The sequence below is a fragment of the Hemiscyllium ocellatum genome, chromosome 37, assembly GCF_020745735.1.
Source record: "Hemiscyllium ocellatum isolate sHemOce1 chromosome 37, sHemOce1.pat.X.cur, whole genome shotgun sequence".
In the NCBI taxonomy this organism is placed as follows: domain Eukaryota; kingdom Metazoa; phylum Chordata; class Chondrichthyes; order Orectolobiformes; family Hemiscylliidae; genus Hemiscyllium; species Hemiscyllium ocellatum.
This window is the reverse complement of record NC_083437.1, coordinates 26048987-26074617: the sequence shown is the minus strand read 5'-3', so window position 1 is coordinate 26074617 and position 25631 is coordinate 26048987. Positions and strand designations below refer to the sequence as shown.

The 25631-nt window shown below is 40.4% G+C and overlaps 1 protein-coding gene across 5 annotated transcripts; it reads left to right on the top strand.

Annotated features, from left to right (window-relative positions):
• The first annotated feature begins 240 nt into the window (after nt 1–240).
• Nucleotides 241–24323, top strand: nol9 (nucleolar protein 9). Of its 5 annotated transcripts, none has more exons than XM_060852028.1 (13): nt 241–361; nt 1612–2228; nt 2477–2696; nt 5772–5902; nt 7289–7430; nt 7802–7898; nt 10730–10827; nt 13454–13615; nt 16725–17037; nt 17780–17891; nt 19050–19227; nt 21670–21803; nt 23912–24323. In XM_060852028.1, exons 2-13 carry the CDS (start codon nt 1638–1640, stop codon nt 24032–24034), a joined length of 2301 nt encoding a protein of 766 aa, XP_060708011.1. In that variant the 5' UTR covers nt 241–361; nt 1612–1637; the 3' UTR covers nt 24035–24323. The 5 variants fall into 5 exon arrangements, with proteins under 5 accessions (XP_060708011.1, XP_060708013.1, XP_060708009.1 ...); XM_060852030.1 differs by having other exon boundaries at nt 241–419; nt 7292–7430; XM_060852026.1 differs by having other exon boundaries at nt 241–419.
• The last annotated feature ends 1308 nt before the right edge of the window (nt 24324–25631 follow it).

Below are 25631 nucleotides of genomic sequence, written 5' to 3'. Positions count from 1 at the left end.
ACCGATTATTGCCCGCTGAACCAAGTCATTCCTGATGAAGGGCTTATGCTCGAAACGTCGAATTCTCTATTCCTGAGATGCTGCCTAACCTGCTGTGCTTTGACCAGCAACACATTTGCAGCGCTGAACCAAGTCATCAAGGCAGGTGTCACCCGGTCTTCCCACCACTAGGGGTCGGAATGTAAAACGCGACACTGGAAGGTGCGCTGAGAGGCTACTCATTCTTTCGGCAGCTGCCGGGGCTGGAGCCAGTACCATCAGGCCAGGAGGTGGAGGCTGGTTTTGGAGCGCTTCTTTCTATTTTTGTTTGAAACAAGAGCCAATCAAAAGGAATAATTGAGGAGTGGAAGAGGGAGGAAACGTGAGCGGGAGTATTGCTTATGAACAACGTGCCGAGGCAGAGGGGGGGATAGTTTGAGGTACGGAGAAGAAAGAGATCAAGGGTAATGTTCTGTGTTCTATGTAACGGATAGGAAATGAAAATCGTTCCGTCTGGGGTCGAAGATGGAGGAGAGTCTCTCACATGTAGAGGCTAGAAGAGAGAGGGATTCACCGGCGGCGCTGTGCCTGGGGGATGGGGTGGTATGAGGCGGTAACGTGTGTCCCCAAGCGGGGTGGAGGTGAAGGACTGGGAAGATGAAAAGGGAGTGGGGAGCGGGAGAGACTGAAGGATGGAAAAGGGACTCGAGCTAACGAGTTGGTGAAGGACCTCAAGTGAGTGAAGGGCGAAGAAGGGATTGTGAAAGGGACGAGGAGTAAAGCTGATGGAGAGGATTTTGAGGCGTGGAGGGGTCAGAGGAAGAAGAGAGGAGGATGTTAGGGGCACGTGGAGTGGTGGGATGAAGGGAGGAAAGGGGGTAGTAAATGTTGATGGGTTTTGAGCGTGAGTTGAGGAGGAAGGTGGAGGAGCAAGAAATGGTGACTGGGTGATAAAGAGATGATGAGGAGTATAAATGAGGAACCGGAGGACAGTTGAAAGGTGTAAAGGAGGGAGGGAAAATGGACGGGATAGATGCATGGTGACCAAGAGTGTGGGTTAAGTGTGCCCAGATAGTACAGAGGTACATGAAGAACTAGCATAGATGTGGTCAAGAAAGCGATAGTGTACAGTGGGAATGGATGCACAGATGTATTAGAATGGATAAAGTGTCAAAGACCGGAAGGAGGTAATGTGTTGGGATTGATGTGAGGAGAATCCTTGAAGTGCAGCTGTGGGAGCTAATGAGCTTGGAGAGTCATAGGAACAAGAGCAGTAATATGGGTTATGCTGTGATGTCAGAGATACAAGGGATTGAGGGGTCATAATGAAATGGAGAAAAAATATCTAGTTATAATTGGAATTGTTTGTTGAGATGAATTTGTTCAAGAGTAATCAGGATGGCTTAGAACTAATGGAAATCTTTGGGTATGTAAGGCGATGTTGATGCTGCAAGGTATAATTTGGTGTTATTGGTGCTTTGAGCCGCCTGATAAGATAGGGTTGTTGTCAGGACTGGAGATTAATGTTCATTAAGTTTCTGAAACACATTCTTTGATTATATCGGTCAGAGTCTCTCAAGCTCAGTTATAGAATTGACTGATTTGTTTTTATGTCAATTCCTGCATAAACAGCTGGATTGTACAAGGATTAACACAAGATGAGGATCAGTAACCCAGGCACAGTGTGTTTGAAGCAGGCTGTTTCCACAGCAGCTCGTCGTCGCAGGTGGAAACGCAAGGCCATGTTGTTATTGACTGATGTGTCAGGACCCAAGCAACTGAGTGTGCTGTCACGTAGCTGTTGTCTGATTGCACCTTGTCGCCGGGGAATGAAGAGATCCCGCCACAGACGGAATACAAAGAATGCTCAAGTTTGGGAAAGTACAGAAGAGGTGTGTGAAGGAGATGACACTGAAAGATCAAATGCCACAGAACAAGATGAAGAACAAAATGAGGAAGAAGAAAATAATACTGAATCTGCTCCTTATAGTACAGATGGAACTGTTAATGGTTCACATGCACAAAGCAGGACTCAGAAAAAACATGCCTGCCAAGCCACAGAGGACAATGGAGAAGCAGAGTATCAGGAATTGTATACAGATTCATTTGCCCTTAATGGGATTCTCAGCAATGAATCATCTCAAGATTTCATTGACGATACTGCTTTCCCTGGAGCCAGTACAAGACTGTCTGTCACTGCAGTGAACATTGGGAATGAGCAGGCTGTTGTCCTTATGTCCCCATCACAGGTAGGAGGAAATATTTGTATTTTTGCTGTAGTCTATCCTATGAAGCTGCTGAACTCATGGAACTTCAGGCCACTCATTTTTTTTGTAGTTGCTGACTCTTATTGGGGTACAGTGTCCTTTTGTTACCTTTCTGTGGTGCGTGTTGACATTTGGAAGGCGATCTAACTTTGGATTCCCCATTCAGAATTGAGGGCATTTTTTTTGTCATGGCTTTCAGTGTTCCCAAATGCTGCTTTTTCTTTTTGCAGAAGTTGACATTTCAAGGAAGGTGTCGCATGACTTGTCTATATGGGAGTGTCCAAGTGTTAGGCTTTACAATTGGACAGGAACAGCCTGCGTATTGCCTGTACTCCTTACCGACACATGCTGCCCTGAGCATCGAAGCACTGCCTCATTGTAAACCTGGCCGTACCAAGCGAGAGATGAAAATGGAGGTGAAGGCTGTGTTCCGGCAGCATGTACCAGCAGGTGAGGGTTTAGCATTCGTGGAGAGAAACAGGCCACTGAATGTTCAATAGGAATATCAAATCTACTCTGCACCTATTCAGTGTAACAGGAAGCTGATAACTGGAGTGATGGCTATAACATTTATTAATGGATACTGACCAGTCAACATCAGGGCAAATTGGGTTACCCTTCTCATTCTGTTAAAGCTGCCTATTTTAATACTTTTAGACTGAGACATGCAATTAGAAGTATTAATAGATTAAGCAAATGGGTAAAACTGGGAAATTTATTTTATTGAAGGCAAGTATGATATCATCCACGTTTAATGTAAAGTATAAAACATTGTATTTTTCACATGCTGAAATGTTAGACACAGCAGATGGCTATTGATTGGATATTCTGGATACAAGGGGCTAGAAGTACGTTTCAACAATTAAAAAAAATCCTGGAGTTATGTGAGCACCATATGTTAAGAAGGAATCTTTGGAGGGAGTGCAGGTGTAGATTCACTGGCATGATATATTGAACTCGAAGGTTACATTTCAAGGAAAGATGAGACAAACTGGAATTGTGTTCCCTGGAATTGAGACAGTTAAGGGATGATTTGATCACAGTTTAATATTTTGCAGGGAACAAATTGAGTAGAGAGTAAAAGTGTTTCTGCTGTTTGGGGAGATTCATTCTTGGGGACATAAGCTAAAAGTTAGAGCTGGGCTTTCCAGATCTTTGGAAACATCATCAATGTGAAAGTTTGAAACTCATCTGCAAATGACATTTGGCTGCTGCTGGAAGGTTAAGGGTTGTTGATGACCAGGAAAAACCAAATACCTAATGAGTACTTGGGACCTGAAATGCACTACCTGATGGTAAAGACAGATTCATTCGTGAATTTCAAAGTGATGTTGGATAATTACCCGAAGAATAATTTGTAGCCCCCTGCGAAATATATGGGCAAATGGGACTAACCTGAGTTGCCTCTGCAGATAAAATGGTTCAGTTGAATGGCTACAGCGTAAAAAGTCAGTGTGGATGAAGCTTTACCCAAATCTAACCTGTGCTATATTTACTCAATGTTTAATGGCCACAAGATCCTCGAATGGGTGTGGTGTAGATGGTGGCCATTTGGTCCATTGAATTCTGTTGTGCTTTGCAAGGTAACTGAGGTAGTCTTGCTGTTCTTCTACCCCACCCTGACACCATTAGCACTATTTCCTTGCAAATCTTTCCCTTTCAAATGCTTACCTCATTGCCCTTGAAAGCCATGATTGAAACTCCCCAGCATCCTGGCATGCACAGCCCAAAAGATCATAACTGCTTGCTGCATGAAACAGTATTTTTACCCATGTTTTTGAAAGTGGTTAGCAAAAGAACCAATCTATGTTCTTGGTTGGTGTACACACAGTAGAACAGTATAATGTTTAGACCAATGATTGACAAAACCTTTTTTGGTTTAATGACCCCTTTTCAAATGAATTAGTTGTCATAGACCCCCAACTAAATTACAGCATGGGTATTACTCATAATGTAGAACTACTAGAACATGGTTACAGTAGTAATTTAAAGACAACTTCATCAATGTAAACTTTGAGATATACCAGACAACCAGAAGTAAAGAATAAATATAGTTCCACTAACATTGTATTGAACTGCATGTGAACTGCTGTATGTAAAGATTGGGATTGCATGCCATTAACAAGTAGTCAGTTCACAAATCACTTTCAAGACAAATATCTAATGATTTGAGCAGTATCAACAACCATACTTAGCCATTTAGCACGCTGAAGACAGGTCACTATGTTAATTTTTCATTTTAAAAAATTGACTGCAATTTTGGTATGTTAAAGTGAATACTGTAATATTCTTGGAATATTTTACAAACCTGTTAAAATCCATCCCAGTTTACTGTTTAAATTTTCAGAGTTTCTATTATTGAATGTGGTGAAAGACTTAGGTCAAACTGACAGCTTTTCCACAATTGCACAAATCAAACCAGAAACAAGGTAACATACAGGTAAACAGAAAATGTTACAATTGCTCAGTAGGTGAGGGATCATTTATAATTGTTTGTCAAATTGAATGACCCCTGGTTTCATAATAGTTGATCTTCCTTCCTACATTTCTCACCAAAACTAAATGCCACTGAAATGCTTGGAGCTCAGGCACCCATTGCCATGAAGGCAGCTATATATTTGGAAGCTGTGGACTGGGATGGACAGCTTGTTCGTAGAAGTAGCTGACTAATTTTTGTTATGCAAAGGAAGTGGCAGCTTGCTCATTACTTTCTTTTCACTTTTAAAAAAATTTTTGTTCCACTTACTCCTTAGAAAGTGTTCCCCCTCCAAACTTTGTGTTCCCTTGACCCCTAATTTGAGAGTGACTGTAATTGACCCCTCATGATTTTGAATATCTTTATCAAGTTTTTATACCACCTCATTTGCTCTAAGTAGGGCTACCCTCGTTTCTCAAAGCTATCAACATAATTAGGTCCCTCATCCTTTGAACCAATCTAATATTTTTTTCAGCACCTTCTTTAAGGTTTCCACATGTTTCCATAGAGCAGTGTCCAGAATTGAAACCAACAATCCTGTTGTGGAAGCATCAGTGTTTCACAAATGTTTACTCTAACCTCCTTACTTCGGCACTTTATGCTTCTATTTAGAGAGCTCAGATTTTTTCAAATAGTTTTCTCAGCCTGCCCTGCCATCTTAAATGGTTTGTGTGCTCTGTCCACAGGCTTCTCTGTTTATGCATTCCATTTAGCATTGTGGCTACTAATTTAGATTGCTTGCCTCTTGCAACCAAAATGTACAATTTCTCACTTCTGATTGAAACTTTGTTTTCCATGTGTCTGCTTGATTCACTAGCCTGTATGTGTTCTGTTGAATTCTGTAATCATCCTCCTGTTTGAAAACTGTGACTTGAAGCTTTGTGTCGTCCAAAAATTTTAAACTGTGCCTTCTATACCCTATATGTCGTGAAATGTTAATGTTTTAATTGTATGTTTGTAATATGTACTATACCTGCATTTGGAAATTAAGATGAGAAAGATTTCTAGGTTTAAATGACACTTGTAATTTCTGTGGCTCTTCATTGCAGCATCAAGACACAATTTGATAAAAGAAGTGACCTCTTCATGCTCAGTTCTGCTCTTGGAGCATCTTGACACCCCAAGCATGGTTTATCTCTCCAGCTTCCCAGAATACAAGGAAGTCTTTACTTCACATCCAGTAAGTTATTCATGAGATTTAGAGGCTTAAAATGAAAATACTTTTGGATTTTGTGATAGGTGCCAGTACTGCAAGTGTATGTTCATAACATGTGCTTTGTTGGGTGCGTTTCCTTCAACAGTCCAAAGATGTGCAGGTCAGGTGAATTGGCTATGCTAAATTGCCCATAGTGGGTCTGGATGGGTTACTCTTCGGAGAGTTGGAGTGGACTTGTTGGGCTGAAGGGCCTGATTTCACACTGTAGGGTATCTAATCTAATCTACCTGTAGTTCTGCAACATGTTCGGTTTCTGGTATGTACCATGTGTGCTTTGGTCCTGCTGGGCAAAGTGGTGAAGAAAGTATCCAGTCATAAAAAAAAGTTAATCTAAACAGACAGGGTTGGTTAGCAATAAGAGTGGCACCAGCAATACTAGTTCAATTCCTACATAGCTGATGTCTCTTTAAAAAGGGACCTAATTAGATAGAATCCACATGTTAGGCTTTTATGGCTGTGTGGTCGTGTCCCTACCTCTGGGTCAGATGGTCCAGGTTCAAATCCCAATGTCTCAGAAAGTCATACCAAATCTGAAAAAGTTGATTGAAAATAACTACGACAAAAGATTTAGAAGATTTTAGATTAGATGTGAAGTTGGTTGGCAAATAGTAAATTAGGTCTGTTTTTAGTCAAACAAAGAAATAACTTTCATTTATAGATTCGTAGTCACACATCTGAAGTCATTCAAGGTTTCCCAAAGAATGCTCCAGCTGAAGACGTATTTTTGGACTTCAGTTACTTCTGTAAAGTAGAATATAAACTATTGCATGTTAGCCATAAAAATATACATCAGGAGCACTAAATAAAATCATACAATATCAATGACTCTCCGATTGCCTGGATTAAGAGTAATTTTTTTGTAGTGTTGCAAATAATGAAGTAATTTTTTTCAAAATCCAATCCTCAGCGAAAGCAGTTGATGCAAGTGCCCAAAGATTGTGGTGGAATTTTGATATGAGTCAAGGATCCTTTAGAAACTGTGGGCAGTTCTGGGTACTGCATCAGGAATTTACTAAAACTGCAGTGAACCATGTTATCTATTTATTCAGACGGTGATCAGTATATTATTGCTGACAGATTAGGAGGTAATTGGGCTGGTAAGACGTCAGGGTGAAGGATAGGCTATGCAGAATAGAGTCTTCGGCTGGGAAGACTGAGCCTGCAAACCAAACATTTCCCACTCGATTTTTTCTTATTTACCAACTGAAGACTCCTGAGTTCTTTAGACTTGTAATTATTTTTGTCAGTGGCACTATAATAACCCCTATTATAGCCCATCTGTCTGCATATTTTTATTTCTAATGCAGGCTTTATGATTAAGTTAATTTTGGTTTTGATTCTCCCTTTCAGAAGAAGATGAATTCTCGAAAACATGCATTTCTTGAATGCTCAGCTTTGACATCTATTGGAGTCATTCCCCTCCCTGATGATCAAGGGATAAATGTGTCGGAGAGCTGGATAGTCACTGTGCAGGAACTTCTAAAAACATGTGGTGAGTTGTTGGTAATAGGCTGACATGTTAGAAATATAACAATTTTGTTACAAAATGCACATAAACCACTATTTTTTTCTTGATTATGCCTTTGTCCATTGCATTGTCTATTTGCTATTGTATGTAATTATTTAATTCCAGAAGAACATTAGTGATTATTTTTCACAATTCAGTGGACAAACTTTAGAAATGGTCAGCAAATCCCATTATGTTTGCACTGGTGTGGTGAATTGTCTTAGTGAACCAGACATTGGAGGTGATGTGTGTAGACTAGTGATTGCTGCATGAGTTGTGGAGGATTAAATATGGTATTAATACAATAATTCTTTATGAAATTGTGAGTCTCTGTGGATATTTTTGTTTTCTTGCAGAAGATGATGATGGATTTCCTATTATCCTGGTATGTGGAGGAAAGAATTTTGGAAAATCAACCTTCAGCAGATATCTCCTGAATTCATTTCTAAATCAGTAAGTTTCAAAATCCTGAGAGTTCTAGTATTAATCTCGCAATGGCTAGTGAAAACTGTCTCAAGTTGAATCTGAAGATTTGTTGTTACATTACTAACAGTAACAGGACTAGCAAACATTAGTGCTTTGTCTCATGTTGAATTGTTGTTGATGGTTAAAGGCCTGAGTGTTTGGGGATCTGGAGGTGAAGCACACAGCAGTCATTTCCTGAACAGTTAATTGGGGCAGTAGATCACTAGCTGTAACTGACTTTGAATCCTGATAATATGAGCCAGGATTCTTACCTCAGTTCACCATTTAGTGATTATTGGCAGAAAGTGCACCTGAGAACAGAGAGACATTGCATAGAATTTTCCAGCGGAGGAGACAATTCATACCTGAGTGGGCTCAATACAGCAGTACAAATTTAATTCCGTTCCTCAACTTTCCTATACTTCTCAAATGAATACCATTGCTGTCTCTTTCCTGGTGATTTTGATCTTCTGTTTCAAATATTTATCAAATTTCCATTGAAGATGTGGTTGTATCTGCCATTCAATATTCCAATTAAAACTTTGATTGTAAAAATCATTTTTCTCATTTATCTCCTTATTTTCTTAGTGCTTAAATTGATGATTCCTCATCACTGACATCTGCACTAGTGACTACAGGAGTACCCTATTTTAAGTGGTGGGTACATTCCTGGAAACCTGACAGCTTCTCCCATCTAGTGGAGGAGTCAGTAGCTGTGCTTTGAGTAGTAGGGTGCTAACCTGCACTATCCTCATAGCACTCTGCCTCACCATCACATTTACAGCCTTTTGGCAAGTTGAAGGGCCTGGAAGATCTGGAATGAGATGGTGTTGATCAGCGTTGAAGCTGCCAAACTGCTATTCGGCCACCTGGATCAAGCGAGCATGCAAGTGACACTGAACCATTCCTCTGGAGCTATCACTGTTGTGGACCTTGTAGAGTGCTTGGTTTGGGTTCTCTTCGTCACCAGTAGGAGAAGCACATCCCCAAGATAGAAAGAAGGAATCCAAAACCTAATCCGAAAGTTCTAGAGAATAGGAAACAGCCTTTCCACCATTGCAAGTAATTATGCAAAACTTTACATCTGGTTTCCAACTGCAGAGGTAATATTCAAAAGACATAAATAAGCAGTTTTTTTTAACAAGTTCTGACGAAGAAGCTACTCTATTTGGGGCTACTTTAAATTGAATGCAGCTGTACATTCCCTGTTCAACATATCACAAACATTATACTTTAAAAACTTGTAAATCTGTTTTCAACTTCCTCTGCTCCTGTGAATGTAGGCCTAATGTCTCAAGTCTAATTGCAATTTAAATTTCCCATCAAGGCATAATCCTGGAGAGGTACACTTTGTTATGGCTCTAGTGTGCTCTCTTTAAGAATGTTGAAGATTTGCACTTGTTGACGATCAGCCCAACAATTACAGACAAATCCCCACAATTGGTGGAGGGGAAGTTTCAAGAAACATTCATTTCAGGCAAATGAGTAGTGACTTAGGCAAATGTTGGTTAGCTAAAGAAAGCTGTTGCAGATTTGTTGAGGAAAAAAAACCTTGCTGGAGTTTTTTTAAATGGTGTAGTGTTGTTGATGTTACAAAATCCGCTCCACAGACATGTATAAATTGCAACTCATGAAATAAAAGGTACAACAGCAACACTGATACAAAATTGGCTGAATTTCAGGAACCAGAGTATATTAATTAATGTATTTTTTGGATTGGAGGAAAGTTTGTATTGAAGTTGTATAAGGTTTGTGTTTGGAGTCTTGCTCTTGTTGAAATATATTAATAATCCAGACCTTGGTTCAAGGGACACAATTTCAAAACATAATATGAACTTCGAAGCATAGTGAAGCATGTGGAGGATGGTGTAGAACTTCAAAAGGATGTAAACATGCCAATGGAATAGATAGGCAAGTGGCAGATCAAACTTAATGTAGGGATGTACAAACTGATATATTTCATAGGAAACTCAGAGATAATATAAAATAAATAGTACAATTCTAGACCATGGGGACCTGGTGAATGCATGCATAAATTGGGAAAGTGACAGGGCAGGTTGGGAGAACTTTATTACAGCTTAAAATATAAAAAGGAAATTATATTAAACTTGTACAGAACACTAGTTCAGCCTCCATAAAAATGTGACAGCTTTATAGAGAATGCAGAAAAGATCCACTGGTGCAGCCCAGGGATGTGAATATTGAGTTCTGAAGAGACATTTGGAGAAGTAGGGGCAGTTTTCCTTGGAGAGAGGACTTTGATAGGAAATTTGATAGAGGCCTTCAAAACCATAAGGGCTCTGGACAAAGTAGATGCAAGGAGAAAAGTATTCTCATTGGTGGAAGAATCAAAACCAAGGGGACACATTTGGTAAAAGAAACAATGGCAACATGAAAAAGGTTTTCATTCAATTAGGATCTGGCATGTAATGGAGGCAGTTTCAGTTAAGGCATTCAGGACGGAATTGTATTGTTATCTGAAAAGAAAGATTGTGAAGTACCATGATGAATGGGAAGAAAGTGACCCAAAGTAAAATGATCCTACGGAGAGTTGAAATAGGCATGACAAATCAAATGGCCACCTTCACTGCTGTAGAAATTCTGTGATTCTATAGCAAGATATCCGGAATTGCAAATAGACTTGGGCAACTATGGCTTAAACAAGTTTTTCCAGAGACTTATCATTACTTATTCTGGTAGTCTATGCCTACCTTTAAAATCCAGAAAGCTGTGTTCCTTTTATGATTTTATCGATGTGAAGATTTGAATCTGATCTGTGATGTGCCTAATAGAAATAAATGCTTTCTCTCCCGGCGTAGTATTCCATGTGTGGAGTTTCTGGAACTTGACTTGGGTCAGACGGAGTTCAGCCCCCCTGGCTGCATGGCATTACACTTGGTGACGGAACCAGTTCTCAGTAAGTAGTCTATTAAGTAGTATTGAGATAGGTGGACAGGCTATAAATCAAAGTGTTAGTGTTGTCCATCACAAATAGCGCATAACAAGGTTACGCTTGAAGAGAAGAGGTGACTCTAAAACCAAACACACTCATTGCAACCATTGAGAGCCTAATTTTGTTTTTCAGGTTTTAGATTATGGAAAACTAATTCACATTTCCAAGTTTCATCCTTTATCTTTCTGAGACAAGCCGTTCAATTAAATACCAGCCTACTAAAATATAACAAAGAACTGCAGGTGTTGCAGACCTGAAACTGCAGCTTTGATTAAGAGTCACTGGACTCAAATTGTTAACGCCGCTTTCTCCCCACAGATGCCTCCAGACCTAGGTTTTGTCAGCAGTTTCTGTTTTCGTTTCATGATATATCTTTATCACTATGATGTGCACATAGAGGGGCGAGATAGGTTAAGAGATGCAAATCCCTGCCCCTCCATTCTGGTGCAGCCTCAGCTTGCTCCAATAAATCTGCTGGTCGAGAAGATTTTTGTACTTGTATACATGTATCTATTTATTTTTGATATGCTCTTTGTTAAACCAACACACATTTCCTGCCTAAACTCTATTTATTAACTCAATCTTTTAATACCGATTGCTTCCCCCACCCCTGTTCCTCTCTGAAATCCAAACTGGTTACCTCCAATGTAATTCTTTGCCTTCCCACTTATTCTTTGTTATATTTCGCTACACAACCTTCAAAACATAGACAGTCAGGTTAATTAAACATAAGACACAACATTTGACTTTTGGATTTTGAAAAAGCATTCATTTGGGTTGACTGAATGAAACTCTTAACAATGCTACATGACACAGGAGCAAACAGAAGAGATATTAGAGTTATAGCATTATACAGCTTGGACGATTCTTTAAAAATATGTATACGTGAGATAAGCAATCATGAGTAGTCAATAGGGAGTCAGCACCATGTGTAATTGGAAAAGTGATTCATCAAGGATATTGTTTATCACCAAATGTTTGAAGCAAAAGATTAAACAAGTTTTTGAAGACTGAAATTTTTTTGTTAATACTGGGGTAGGTTTACACATGATAAAACATTTGTAGAAACTGCAGAAAAATGAATTACAAAAGCTAATGCATTAATAACATTAGGCATGATCTAAAAGAAAAATGAAAGCCTCAGATGATAGAATAGAATACCTACAGCATTGCAGAAGGCTCATAGAGTCTGCCCCTCAGATTATACCGCCCAGACCCACCTCCTTACCATATAATGCTACATTTATAATGGCTAATCCTCTAGCCTGCACATCCCTGGATACTGGGCAATTCAGCATAGCCAATCCACCTAAACTTACACATCTTTAGACTGAGGGGGGAAACCGGAGCACCCTGCGGAAACCGACATAGACATGGGGAGAACGTGCAAACTCCACGGCGACAGTCACCTGATGGTGGGATCAAACCTGGCACTGTGAGGCAACAGTGCTAACCACTGAGCCACCACTGGTTTGCGCTGATCGTTTGCAAAAGCAAAGTGCATATGTCAAAATTGTCAAGAAATATTTCTGATATTCATGGAAGGAGAAGAGCGGGTGTAAAAATTCAGTTGTTTTGGGAAAGTTTCACAAAAACAAGAAACAACTTAACAGCTAGATTTGGAATGATGTTTTATATGAATGAGAGACTTGGAGCTTCTGGAAAGAGGAGATCAGCTTGCTAAATGACTCTGAAATGAACTTGGAGGAGAAAGAAGAGGGTCAGCTGGGGGGTTGAAGAAGTAACAAATGGCAGAGTACTGAGGTGATTGAATAAACAAAGACATTTGCTGAATTTAGTAGCGAAAAGGCAGAGACCTCAGGCAGACCACTACTTAGGAAAGGGGAACCAGTAGGATGGTATGGAGGGAGGATCTCAAGGAACGTGAGGAAGGAAAGGCATATAAATGCTGGATGGCTTAAAAGTTTAGATTAGATTCCCTACAGTGTGGAAACAAGCCCTTCGTCCCAACAAGTCCACACCGATCCTCCGAAGAGTAAACCACCAAGTCACATTTCCCTAATGCTATGAGCAATTTAACATGGCCAATTCACCTGGCCTACACATCTTTGGACTGTGGAAGGAAACCGGAGCACCTGGACGAAACCCACGCAGACACGGGGAGAATAACCTTGTACAAGGTTATTGGAAAGACTGGCACAGGAGGGAGAGAGAAGATGAAAACTGAATCAAGAACCGATGTTCAGGCTAAGTAAACATGATTTTTTGTAAGTCTTGTGTATCAATTGTCAGTTGATACCAAACAGAGTGGGCTAGCTGGAATTCAGTAAGGCAAGGCGTCTTGTTATTTATTGGCTCGGTGTAATTAATATCTGTGGAACTCTGGACTAATAACAATTTTCTGCTCTAGAATCTTGCAGCAAATAAATAGGTAATGTGGAGCTGATGAGAGTAAAATGTGTTGCCCAATTATTTTCAACAGCTACAAAAGTAAGCAACAGAATATATCCTCTACCCCCATTTTAGTTTTTGACTTGGTTAAGATAGCCATTAACAACAAAAATCTTCAACAGTGCCGCTTCTTGTGTTCTGTACTTGTATATTCTGTTTTGTTCTGTCCCCTTAACAGGCCCACCTTACATGCATCAGTGTGAGCCCCGTAAAATGGTGTATTATGGTGATGTGTCGTGTGAGCGGGATTTGGATCGATACTTAGAAATTGCAAAATATCTATATGCTGGATGCAGGAAGGAAGCACCTTTGGTCATAAACACTATGGGCTGGCTCAAAGGTAAGATTAAAGTTCATAAACTTCACTTTTTTTTTGTATGTAATTTTGTCTCCCATCCTCCTGAAGGATGCTGGTTGATGCAAAGATTCCAGTTTTATTTCAATGACTTCACCATTGGTGACTGTGTACCTTCAGCAGCCAAGGACCTAAGCTCTCGAATTTCCTCCTAATATCTCTGTCCATTTTCTTCTTTTTTTTTCCTCTTCCTTTAAGGTGGATCTTGAAAGTAACTTCTTTGATCGAGCTTATGGTCATATACTTGGGTGGCTCAATGTCAAATTTTGTTTTATAGCCGTTCTATGATGTGCTTTGAGACATGAATGTTCTGGAAGGTATTATATTAAGTGATGTGTGATATTAACAGTGATTGTATTAAAAATGCCTGTTTTTCTGCTAGTGTCCTCATTGTCTCATAAAGTGGAACATTATTGATGTAGAAGTTGTTTTCCACCATACCATCCCTACTACTCATAACCTTCTACCCTGCTCTTTTTGTTTTGTCCATATGACTAAATAAGCTTCTCTTTTGTTCCTTTCCTGCACTCTTTTTCTTTTTGGGGAGAGGCTGTAGAAGCAGTGAATTGTGTATCCTTAATATCATAGCTAATTACCTAAACTTTCTGTTGTAATTGGTCCCAGTAATGATTTGAGGGTTAATGTTATGCTGACTGGGAATTTTAATTTGTTTTATGACAATTGCATGATTGAATTATTTTTGCTAGAGTCCCCACCAATTAGCAGCCCCTGTTTATGCTGGTTAACTACCTATGTTTAGAAAATGGTACAGCCCATTGATATTACCATAGACATGAATGATAAACCCTCTTAAGCATTCTGTCGGGAAGGTTGAAAAGTTTGTCATATCTTTCTTTAGGTCCTACATTCTTGCTGTTGTTGCTATTTCTTATTGATGAACTAATAAGTGTGAGGTGCTGCCCTTTGGAAAGGCAAATCAGGGCAAAACATATACACATAATGGTAAGACCCTGGGGAGTGTTGCTGAACAGAGATCTTGGAGTATTGGTTCAGAGTTTCTTGAAGGTAGAGCTGCAGGTAAATGGGATAGTGAAGGTGTTTGGAATGCTTGCTTTCATTGATCAGTACATTTAATATCAGAGTTGGGAGGCCATGTTGAGATTGTACAGGACATTGGTTAGGCCACTTTTGGAATATTGTGTTCAATTCTGGTCTCTTTGCTATAGGAAGGATGTTGTGAAACTTGAAATGGTTCAGACAAGATTTACAAGAATGATGCCAGGGTTGGAATGTTTGAGCAATCGGGAGAGGCTGAATACGTTGGGGTTATTTTCCCTGGAGTGTCGGAAGCTGAGGGGTGACCTTAATTTATAAAATCATGAGGGGCATGGATTGGATGAATAGCCACGGTATTCAGGTACTCTCCAGGGAATCAGAGTCCAAGATTAGGTTGCATAGGTTTAAAGTAAGAGGGGAAAGATTTAAAGGGAATGTAAGAGGTAACTTTTACACAAACTGCATGGTGCTTGTGTGAAGGTAGTGGTGAAGACTGGTACAATTACAATATTTAAAAGGCATCTGGATGGGTTCATGAATAGGAAGGGTTTAGAGGGATATGGCTAAATCCTGACAGCAGGGGCTAGATTAATTTAGGATATCTGGTCAGCATGGACAAGTTGGACCGAAGGGTCTGTTTCCATGCTGTACAGCTCCGGGATTCTATGGACCCCTCTATCTCCATTTTACAGTTTAAATGCAGCAAACAGTTTGTTAACTGGCACATATGGGACCAGACATGTCAAATTAAACTTTCCAGTTGATCAAGAGGTCTACATGATCAATGTAAAAATGCACACTAAGTAATGGAATTATAATGTAGGGGTTATACACATCACTGTTATACTTTATTTAGAGCATAAATTATTAAATAGCAATGAAACTTTGCCTTAAATATAATGTACCAGCAGAGGTCCTTCTCACTCACACCCTCGATAGACTACTCAGACATTGGAGGTCATGATAATATAGTAAACCTCCACTATTAATTTTTGCTAATTTATCCAGAGTATATTGATAAATAAATATTTAATACATGCTACCTACAGGATGCACTTTGGTAACTCAACCAAGGCTTCTTTGACAGGAGCTGCCAAACCTATGACCTCTATAACCTAGATAGGCAAGGAAGGCAGGTACACAGGAATGCAATCATCTCCAAGTTCTTACCCATCAGTCCTTGCTGATGTTAATGCTCCAATTCAAACTTCCTCCCATCCTTCCTCATCTTTTCGTAATGTTGCAGCGTACTGCTTTTGTTCATTTTGTTAGGTGTTGTTGCATTTAATATTGAAATGATTTTTGGTTATAGATTTAAATGAAATGTTAGCCCTTCAATTAATCCCTTTTGTAAACCTGAAGGGATTATGATGTAAAGTTGAATTACTTTAATGTGTTAGGGTTCCACCTTCGACTATTATGGGGCAGCATGGTGGCTCAGTGTTTAACACTGCTGCCTCACCATGTCAGGGACCCCAGATTCGATTTACCCTTGGGCGACTGTCTGTGTGGATTTTGCACACACTCCCTGTATCTGCGTGCATTTCCTCCGGTTTCCTTCCACAGTCCAAAGATGAACAGGTTAGGTGGATCAACCATGGGAAATAGTCCATAGTATACAGGGATGTGCAGGCTAGGTAGCTAGATGTGGGAAATGCAGGTTTCTCGGGATAGTGCAAGGGGTGGGACTGGGTAGGATAGTTTTTGGAAGGTCAGTATGGATTTGATGGGCTGAATGACATGCCTCCACACTCGAGGGATTCTATGATTATATCAATTGTTATAAGTTGTGAACAAATTGCGATTGTATCTTACTGCATCCCACACCACATTAGTGGCTTTGCTATACTCTGAAATGACCTAGAAAATTTATCAGAAACATGTTTTTGTTGAAAATTGAAGTGTTGAGTCAAACTAGCCCTACCCAAATAGCCTTTTTTTTGAGGGCTAAGGTGTAGACTAGACTATATAATATTTGTTCCACAGAGGTTTGGTACTCCTAATAATTGTGACTTTAGCCCCTTTCAAATCTGTCTGACTTTCTCTGTGCCCCACCGCACCCTTTTCTTTCTAATAGGATTTGGTTTGTCAATTTTGGTTGATCTGATTCGGCTCTTGGCTCCAACCCATGTGGTGCAGTTTGGAAGCACTGAGAGGAACCAGGATCTTCCACTCCTCACACCAGAGTTTGTGCAGACAGCAGCTGGATGGCAAACTAAGGGAAAGCATCACATTCAGCAAAAGCCTGTAGATTTCAGGATGCTGTTGAGCTCCACATCAGAGGAGGAGGTGGAAGAAGAGGATCATTTAACGCTGCAGGGAGGATTCCAGGGGCATAGGTTGATGTACATTCAGTCTGAGGTCCCTGGAGGGGGAGATGGAAGCTGTTTGTAAGTATAAAACTGGATCAATTGTTTTGTCATATTAATGTGTCTACATTGTAGCAATCTCCCCAACAGATGAATACAACTAGTGTGTAAAAAAGCAGAGAAATTTGCTTAAGCATCCACTCTTTCTACTACCGTATCAATGGTGCATACTACCTACAGGATGCACTTCGGTAACTCTATGACAGGAGTTCTCAAACCTGTGACCTCTATCGCCTAGATAGGCAAGGAAGGCAGGTACATAGGAACACCATCATCTCCAAGTTCTTACCCATCAGTCCTTGCTGATGTTTATGCTCCAATTCAAACTTCCTCCCATCCTTCCTCATTATCAGCATTACCTTCTGTTGCCTTCTTCCCTTATATATTAATCTGATTTCCCTTTAAATGCTTGTATAGTAGAACACTCAGTGACTCCATGTAGTAGTAAATTGGAATTGCTTCTGAATTTCCTTTTGATTTCTATATGATACGTTATTGATGATCTCCAGTTTTGCTCTCCCTTATGATGGTAACAATGTTTACTCAATCAAAATACCATGCAATTTTAAAAGGCACTCTTAAAAGACACCCTTCTCCTTACAAAAGAAATACTCAATACTTCATCCTTTCCTGTTGGGTTCAGCTTCACAATTCTCATATGTGTACTGTTGCCAACCATACTGTTGATTTATGTTTACAGATGCAAAACAGAATCTGAAACTTACTCTCCTGACAGAACCTTTCTACTGCCTTATTTTTTCAGGAGACTCCGCAGCAATATCTTAAGAGAATTGGCTCTTCTGGGTTGTTTTAGTCAACTGCAGCCATCAGACACTGGGTGTCATTTGCTTTTGCACAGCATGCTACCCTATCAGGTACCCACTCTCATTTGCCCATTCATCTCAAGTTATTTCTGTCAGCTGGAATTTTTGAAGTTTAGCATCTGGTTCATAGCATAGGTGTTTCCTTTGTGTGATGCAGTATACCACAGGGTGCTTTTTTTATGAGAACCTAAGTGAATTCTCCTGCTTTGTGAAGAAACCTTTTTTACAAAATTTACATTTTGGAGACTTCACTATCTTTGATGAGCCAAGCCATCCATCAACATACAATATTATCCAAAATGGTGCACATAAAGTCATGGCATCGAAATTAGAGGGGAGGTGAGCTCCAAATGCGATGCGTTCTTTGTGTAATGTAGTATACCACAGGGCATATGTTTCATGAATCAGTGGAACACGAGCAAAACAGTTTCATTTGGAAAATAAAGTTGGTGATATTTTTAGGTACTGACCTGGGGAGAATTTTGAATGGTGGATTTAAGAGGCGGTATAAGTTGTGGCTAGAAGCAGCCCATTGTTTAGAATGTAATTTCAAGAGGAACTTTCCATTTAAGGTAAACTACAGAAAAAAGGATTTTATATGGTCCCTTCCAGAGATTCCTTTAGGATCTTATAATTTGCAAATGTACTCCCACCCCTCCTTTTGGATGATTTACTTTCTGCATTTAATTTAGTTCACTATTCATCAGAATAGTATGAGTTAAATGACTTTTGATATATGCAGACAGAATAATGTGTTTTATGATGGGCAGAGCTGCTTCGCAATAGTGCTCCTCTCCTAAAAAAAAATCTCTCAATGAGCTGATTTTGTTTGAACTTTCCTTGTTGGGCCTAGACTTGATACTTTGTCATGCAGCTTGGTGTGATTGAGGGATCTATGTGACTATGAGAAGAGAATAAAGTTGTTGTTTTCTAGATAGAAGCATTACTACTCAATAAAGAAGTCAGTAAATTAAACTTCAATGGAGTCAATATGTTTTGATCATGGCTATTCAAGTTGTTTTCCTTTTAATGAGATGGTAGTATTAGGTGTTGTACTATATGGTAGTTTTGGGAATTGTTTTGAGTCTTGTGAAGGATGGACAGTGTTGGGTTTCAGAGAAAAGTAGTATTGGATTTTGGCATGCAGTGTGGAGCTACAGGGTGCCAATGGGCCATTTTCTAAAACAAAAACTGATTTCTGTTTTGCAGGTGCCATTTAATGCAGTTGCTCTCCATGTGTTACATTGTGATGTAACTCCTACCCATATTTTGTATGCAGCCAATGCCAGTTTAGTTGGATTATGCAGAATACCAGATGTTGTCTGCTCCCAGGCAGATGGGCCTGTGTTGCTCCCAAAACCTCCAATGTGTGACTGTTTCGGTATTGGTAAGTACTGAGACTTGTATAAGATCACATCCTATTGGATGGAAATGTGTTGTTCACTGCCCAATCTCTCTCTACCACCAGTGTACAGGGCAGAAGCTGAGCAGTTTTACAGAGCTGACGTGCAGAACAACCATCAGTTGTGCATCAGCTTAGTACTCATGAGTGCTTTCAGATCCATGGAACAGGCATCTCTTACACACTGTAGTCACTTGCTTTCAGATTTGGAGGGATATGGGCCAGGTGTTGGCAAGTGGGGCTAGACTAGGTTAGGATATCTCGTCGGCATGGACGAATTGGACCAAAGGGTCTGTTTCCACGCTGTACATCTCTGACTCTTAAGTGACACTTGTTTGCACGGTCTATAGTGTTGTCATGTCACCAAATTACTTTTGAAGTCTAGTCATTGATATTGTGCAGTCAAATGCAACAGTAAGGTCCTATAAATAATAAATCTGCGATTAGAGGAATAACGTTAGTTAGTACTCTGGGAGAATTGAATTGATGAAAACAGAAGTGTCCGAAGTTTTTTTTTAAATTTATTCACTCAAGGGACATAGGTGTCACTGGCAGGCCAGCAGTTATTGCCTGTCCCTAGTTGCTCTTGAGAAGGTGGTAGTGAGCTGCTTGCTTGCATTGCTGCAGTCCATATGCTGTAGGTTGACTCATAATGATCTTAAGGAAGGAATGCCAGGATATTGGCCCAATGACAGTGAAGAAATAGCGATTTGTTTCCATGTCGGGATGGTGAGTGACTTGGAGTGGAACATGCAGGTGGTGGTGTTTCCATGTTTTTGTTGCCTTTGTCCTTTGAGATGGAAGTGGTTCTGGATTTGGAAGGTATTGTCTAAGGATCTTTGAATTTCTGCAGTGCATCTTGCAGATTTTAAACGCTAATGCTACTGAGCATTGGTGGTAGCGGGAGTGGATATGGTGCCAACCAAGCAGGCTGCTTTGTCCTGGATGGTGTCAAGTTTCTTTAGTGTTGTTGAAGCTTTACCCATCCAGGCAAGTGGGGAGAATTCCATCACACTCCTGACGTAAGCCTTTGAAGATTGTGAACAGGCTTTGCCAGTCAGGAGATGAGTTACTTGCTGTAGTATTCTAAGCTTTTGACCTGCTCTTGTAGCCACTATTTTTTATATGGCAACTCCAGTTGAGTGTCCAATAGTAACTCCAAGGATATTGACCAGTGGAGGTTTGGTGATGGTAACAACATTGAATGTCAAGGAGTAGTGGTTAGATTGTCTTATTTGTGATGGTCATAGTCTGATATTTGTGTGGCGCAAATGTTACGTGCCACTTATCAGTCCAAGGAGGAAGTGAGGACTGCAGATGTTGGAGATCAGAGCTGAAAATGTGTTGCTGGAAAAGCGCAGCAGGTCAGGCAGCATCCAAGGAGCAGGAGAATCGACGTTTCGGGCATGATTCCTGAAGAAGGGCTCATGCCTCAAACGTCGATTCTCCTGCTCCTTGGATGCTGCCTGACCTGCTGCGCTTTTCCAGCAACACATTTTCAGCACTTATCAGTCCAAGCCTGGATATTGTTCACATTTTTTCGCATTTGAACTTTGACTGTTTCAGTATCAGGGAGACACGAATGGCGCTGAACATTGTACAATCATTGGCAAACATCCCCACATCTTATGGTAGGAAGGTCATTGAAGGAACTGAAGATGGTTGAGCCTAGGACACGACACTGAGGAACTCCTGCAAAGATATCCAGGAGCTGAGGTGGCTGACCTCTAACAAGCAAAACCTTCCTCCTATGTGCCAGATGTGATTCCAACCACTTGAGTTTGCCTCCTCATACTGTTGATTTCAGTTTTACTAGGTTTCCTTGATGCCACACTCAGTCAAATGTGGTCTTAATATCAAAGGCTGTGTCTTTCATTCTCACCTTGTGAGTTTAAGGTTTTCCACAAAGTTGACCATCTGACACTGGTCTTAGGCCAGTGTTGCACTGCACACCTAAATTAGTTGCTCAAATTTGTTGAATGGTGTACAGACAGGGGTCATATCATTTGAAACGAACTATTAAAATAACTTCTTACAATGTATGCTGTTATAATCACAATGCCTTCCCAATCTTTCTCTAACCAATGAGAATAATATTTCCTCTCGTTCAGCTGGCCAAGAATTTTGCATGAAATGAATTTGCAGTTTCAAGCTATATATAAGTCGATGCTGTCCAGTATGCATAACTGCCAAGGATGGCTCTAAATCTCAGTTCAAAAATTGACCAAAGGCTGGAATTTTGTTTCCAGAACAGTCCAGCTATGTGATTGTGTCTCATTTGCTCTTCATGAGTGTCCTAGACTCTAATGATCTCTATGCAATAAATTGGATGGTATTGAGTTGGTTTGTGCTACATGTGTATTTGATCTTTGCTGTAAAATATCTGGCTGTTCAATATGGATTAATTATATAACCTTCTGTCTGTAGGAATAATACGTGGGATTAACTTGGAAAAGAGATTGTATTATATACTGACACCAGTTCCTGTGGCCAAGCTAAAGCAGGTTAACTGCTTGCTGATTGGGGCAATCACTATTCCCCATTCACTTTTCAGGAACCAGGTATGTGGGATGATAGCTCATCATAATTACTGAACTGTGGAGAGTATAGTCAGCTCACTTGTAATATTAGTGATCACTGATGCTGCAATAGTCATGTTATTGAGGGAGCCTGAGAAACCAATGCTGAAATATTACTGAGTATCTTGATTTGAAGAAGTAGCATTATATACAATTGTATAATTGATTTTCTTCACGGACCATATATGCTGGATGGAGTCAATTTTGTGGATTCTGGTGCTGCTTATTAGTGGGTCAGTAACGGGGTGCTAATTGGTTGGGTCTGTTGGGCAGGCAGTGTTACGAGGTTATGTTTTTGGGCAGATTTGGTGATTGAATAAGTAATGGTGCATTTGCAGGGTTAATGGGTGTGCTGTTATATTTGGCTGGGGGTAATTGCTGGATAATAGCATATTTGATTGCATGTAGATGTTGTTGTAAGGAGTATTTGTTTGCTAGATTTGCACATGCTGTAAACATATTTAGTTCATTGCTTTATCCAGTTATTTTGTTGCAGAGGTGAATGAATCTTTGCAGTGACATTTATTTTAATGAATTTGCTGGCAATATCATCATTTATTGCCCACGCTTAATTGTCCTTGTGAAGATGGTTATGAGCTGCTGCCTTGAACCATGTGATAATGGGTTCACCCTCAGTGCTGTTACAGAGGGAGGTCCAAGATTTTGGCTCACTGACAGTGAAGGAATGGTAATTATATTCCAAGGCTTGGGAACTTGCAGGAGATGAAGTTACCATGTATCTGCTTATCCTTCTCGGTGGAAAGGTTGTGGTTTGGAACCTGCTGTCTTAAGGAATCCTAGTGAGTTGTGACAATGCATCTCGTAAATGTGACGCTGTGCTGCCACTGTGCTCCCTCTGTGGTGGAGGGAGTGAATGTTGAAGGTGCTAGATGGGGTGCCAGTCAGGTGGATTTCTGAGTAGTGTCAAGCTGTTTATGGTGGGGAGCAGCATTCATTAAGGCAACTGGAAAGCATTCCATCTCACCAATGGACCCCAAACTGAGGATCAGTGAGCAAGTGTTACTTGATTACAACTTGCATGTGGTGGTTTTTGACTGGGATGGATTTCACTTTATTTTGGGACAGGGCATACCTAGGCAATTTTCCCATTACGGATAGATACCAATGACTGCACTGGATTAGTTTAGCTAGGATGTGGTGATCTTTAACACTCAACTGAGTGGATGCTATTTGAACAAGTCTAGGGGATTTCTCTCCAGGTTCCTGGCCAATAATTATCCCTGAACACAGTGATGCTGATACCTAAATATGGGTATGAGGAACTGCAGATGGAGGAAAGAATGCAGAGAAGGGTACACAAGGGAAGAATAAAGTCCAAAAACAAAAGATTGCTGTCCAGTGTGGATTTTATTGTTGCAGCATCGCAACAAATGGAAACATACTGAAAACAAATTCTGATCATTTAATCTGCACTATCAGTAGCTTCTCTTTCCCCCTGCACTCCACCCGGGCCGACACTATTGCATAAACGCTACTCGCTCCACACTTCACGTCAGCTATGATGAAGAGTCATCGAGACTCAAAATGCTAACTTGCTGTCTTTCCTTGGATGCTGCCTGACCCGCTGTGACTTCCAGCATTTTTTGTTTTCAGTACAGATTCCAGCATCTATTGTTGTTTGCTGCTAAAGGGAGCATACACAGCACTGGCATTTGCCCTTGATTACTGGACTCTGCCATCTCTGTTTTGTGAGCATGAATAGAACTTTCCTTGAGATGTTGGACAAAACATTCCAGATACTTTAATACATCACGGAAAAAACAAGTATGAATCTAGGTGGGATCTGCTGCAGAGTTTCTTTGACTCTTGAAAAGTTTTGGAGTGACTAATGTCTGAGGAAAGGACAGTTTATTGTTTCTGGTTAAGATGCCCAGAGTCTTTGATCCAGTAAATCACTAGATGATTGAAGAGAAACAGAGGTAAACTGGGGAGCAAGGGTTATGTGCCAGTGAATCAAGATTCCATTTTCAATGCAGTGGAGCAGAAACTTTGGAACAGCTTGAAACTGGGAAGTGATGGTGAGACAGATTCCCTACTCAGGCTGACTTTATTTTTATTTCCTATTTCAGCCTGAAGTGACAGGAGACGTTCCATATTTAACGTCCGATTATTCCTTCAGTGTTTCTGGAGCTGGAAAAATCAAAGTATGTAAAGAGCTGAGGAGGCGGGCATATCGTAAAGATGTATCATAATGGGAAGAATTCCTGCGCATCCTTAAATCAGGGCAAATGAACGTTTGGTAATATGGGTTAATTGGCACTGTGCCTTATTGTAGTATTTGGGGTTTAAAAATAAGAGTTTGAGAGTTAAACGTTAAGGGTCTGCAGACCCCTTTAAAATGTTTGTTTTAGCCTCCTTTCTTCCCCCTCCCCAACACTTTTTATCCATCTCAGAATGTCAACTAATCCATGCTGAATGAGAAATGTTTGTTTTAAAGTTTGACACTGAGTATTTGTAAATAAAGAATCACTTGGTATCCCAGCTTCTGGTCTGCTAACTTTTTTTTCTCTTTTGTTTTCTTTCCCCCCATATTGCTGCCTAACAGCAGTAAGTGTTTATATTTTCATCAGCACATAAGATGCATATGTGCAGGTTTGAGACACTGTGAAAGCTGTTATTATTTTCTCTATCCCTAATCTCTATATTTTGGAGTGTAATGTGTTAATAAGCGTCCTCTCAAACAGTTGTGCAAAATCACAGCACCACAATATTTGAAGGATAGGGGCGTTCTCTAGTTTCCTGGCCAATATTTATCCATGAACCAACACTGAAATACAAATTATCTAATCATTATATTGCTGTTCGTGGAACCTTGCTCAATCCAAATCTGCACATTTCCTTTATTGCAATATTGATTAATTTCAACAGTACTTCATTAGCTTAAAATGCCTTATCTTGGGAGATCCAAGATGGTGGCAGTCTGAGTTGTTTGTTGTGCTGAGCAAGGTGGACCTTTAACCCCCACCTCACACCATCCCCAAACTCTTGAGAGAAGATTGAAGCAGCAGTAGAAAAAGCACGAGCAGGAAATCCAACTACTGGACCAAAGAATGGAGGCAGTGGAGGAGAAGACCCTGGCGGAGGTCTCTGGAGGAAGGATCCAAATGCTGGAAGGCTAGGTTTGGGTCCTTCAGGAGTGAGTCAATAATCTGGAGAATAAAAATAGGAGAAAAAACTTACGGCTCATGGGTCTACCGGGACGTGAAGAAAGCGAGGACCTCGCCAGCTTCCTGGAGGGGTGACTCCCAAAGTCCCTGGAGCTGGAATTGGAGTCAGGCCTGGTGAGCTTGGAGCAGGCCCAGCAGATCACAATGTGCAGGTCCGAGCTGGACCTGCACCCTGCGTTGTCCTAATTCAGCTCCTGTATTATAAAGAAAAAAAGTTAATAGTTGAAACAGCAAGAAAACTGGGGAGAAATTCGCAGGCTTTAGTGTACAAAGTCTCAGAAGTAATGTTTTTTCAGAATTTCAAAGGAGCCCTAATTAAGATGAGAAGAGCATTTGATGAAGTCAAAAAAAAAATTAAGGGATCTGAGCATTCAATATTCTTTGAGTTGCCCGGCTGAGTTGCATTTCACCTATGAGGGTACGGTATATAATTTTGACTCCACGGAAAAGGCGAAGAACTTTGAATTGTTTGAATTAAAGGACTTGCGTCGGTGTGGGAGGGGAGGGGGCATCGTTGCGGACAATGGTATTTTTTTTTGCACCTTCTTTTCTCTCTCCCCCCTTTTTATGGTTATTGGCTTTATACGTACTGCCTTTGGTTAGGTATTATCTAAGGTCCTTT

Excerpts from the sequence above, each read along its gene's own strand:
- nol9 (XM_060852028.1), top strand. The coding sequence starts at position 1,638 with ATGAGGATCAGTAACCCAGGCACAGTGTGTTTGAAGCAGGCTGTTTCC. Across the intron at positions 7,899-10,729 it reads CTGAATTCATTTCTAAATCA|TATTCCATGTGTGGAGTTTC; the intron begins GTAAGTTTCAAA and ends CTCCCGGCGTAG. Across the intron at positions 13,616-16,724 it reads CACTATGGGCTGGCTCAAAG|GATTTGGTTTGTCAATTTTG; the intron begins GTAAGATTAAAG and ends TCTTTCTAATAG.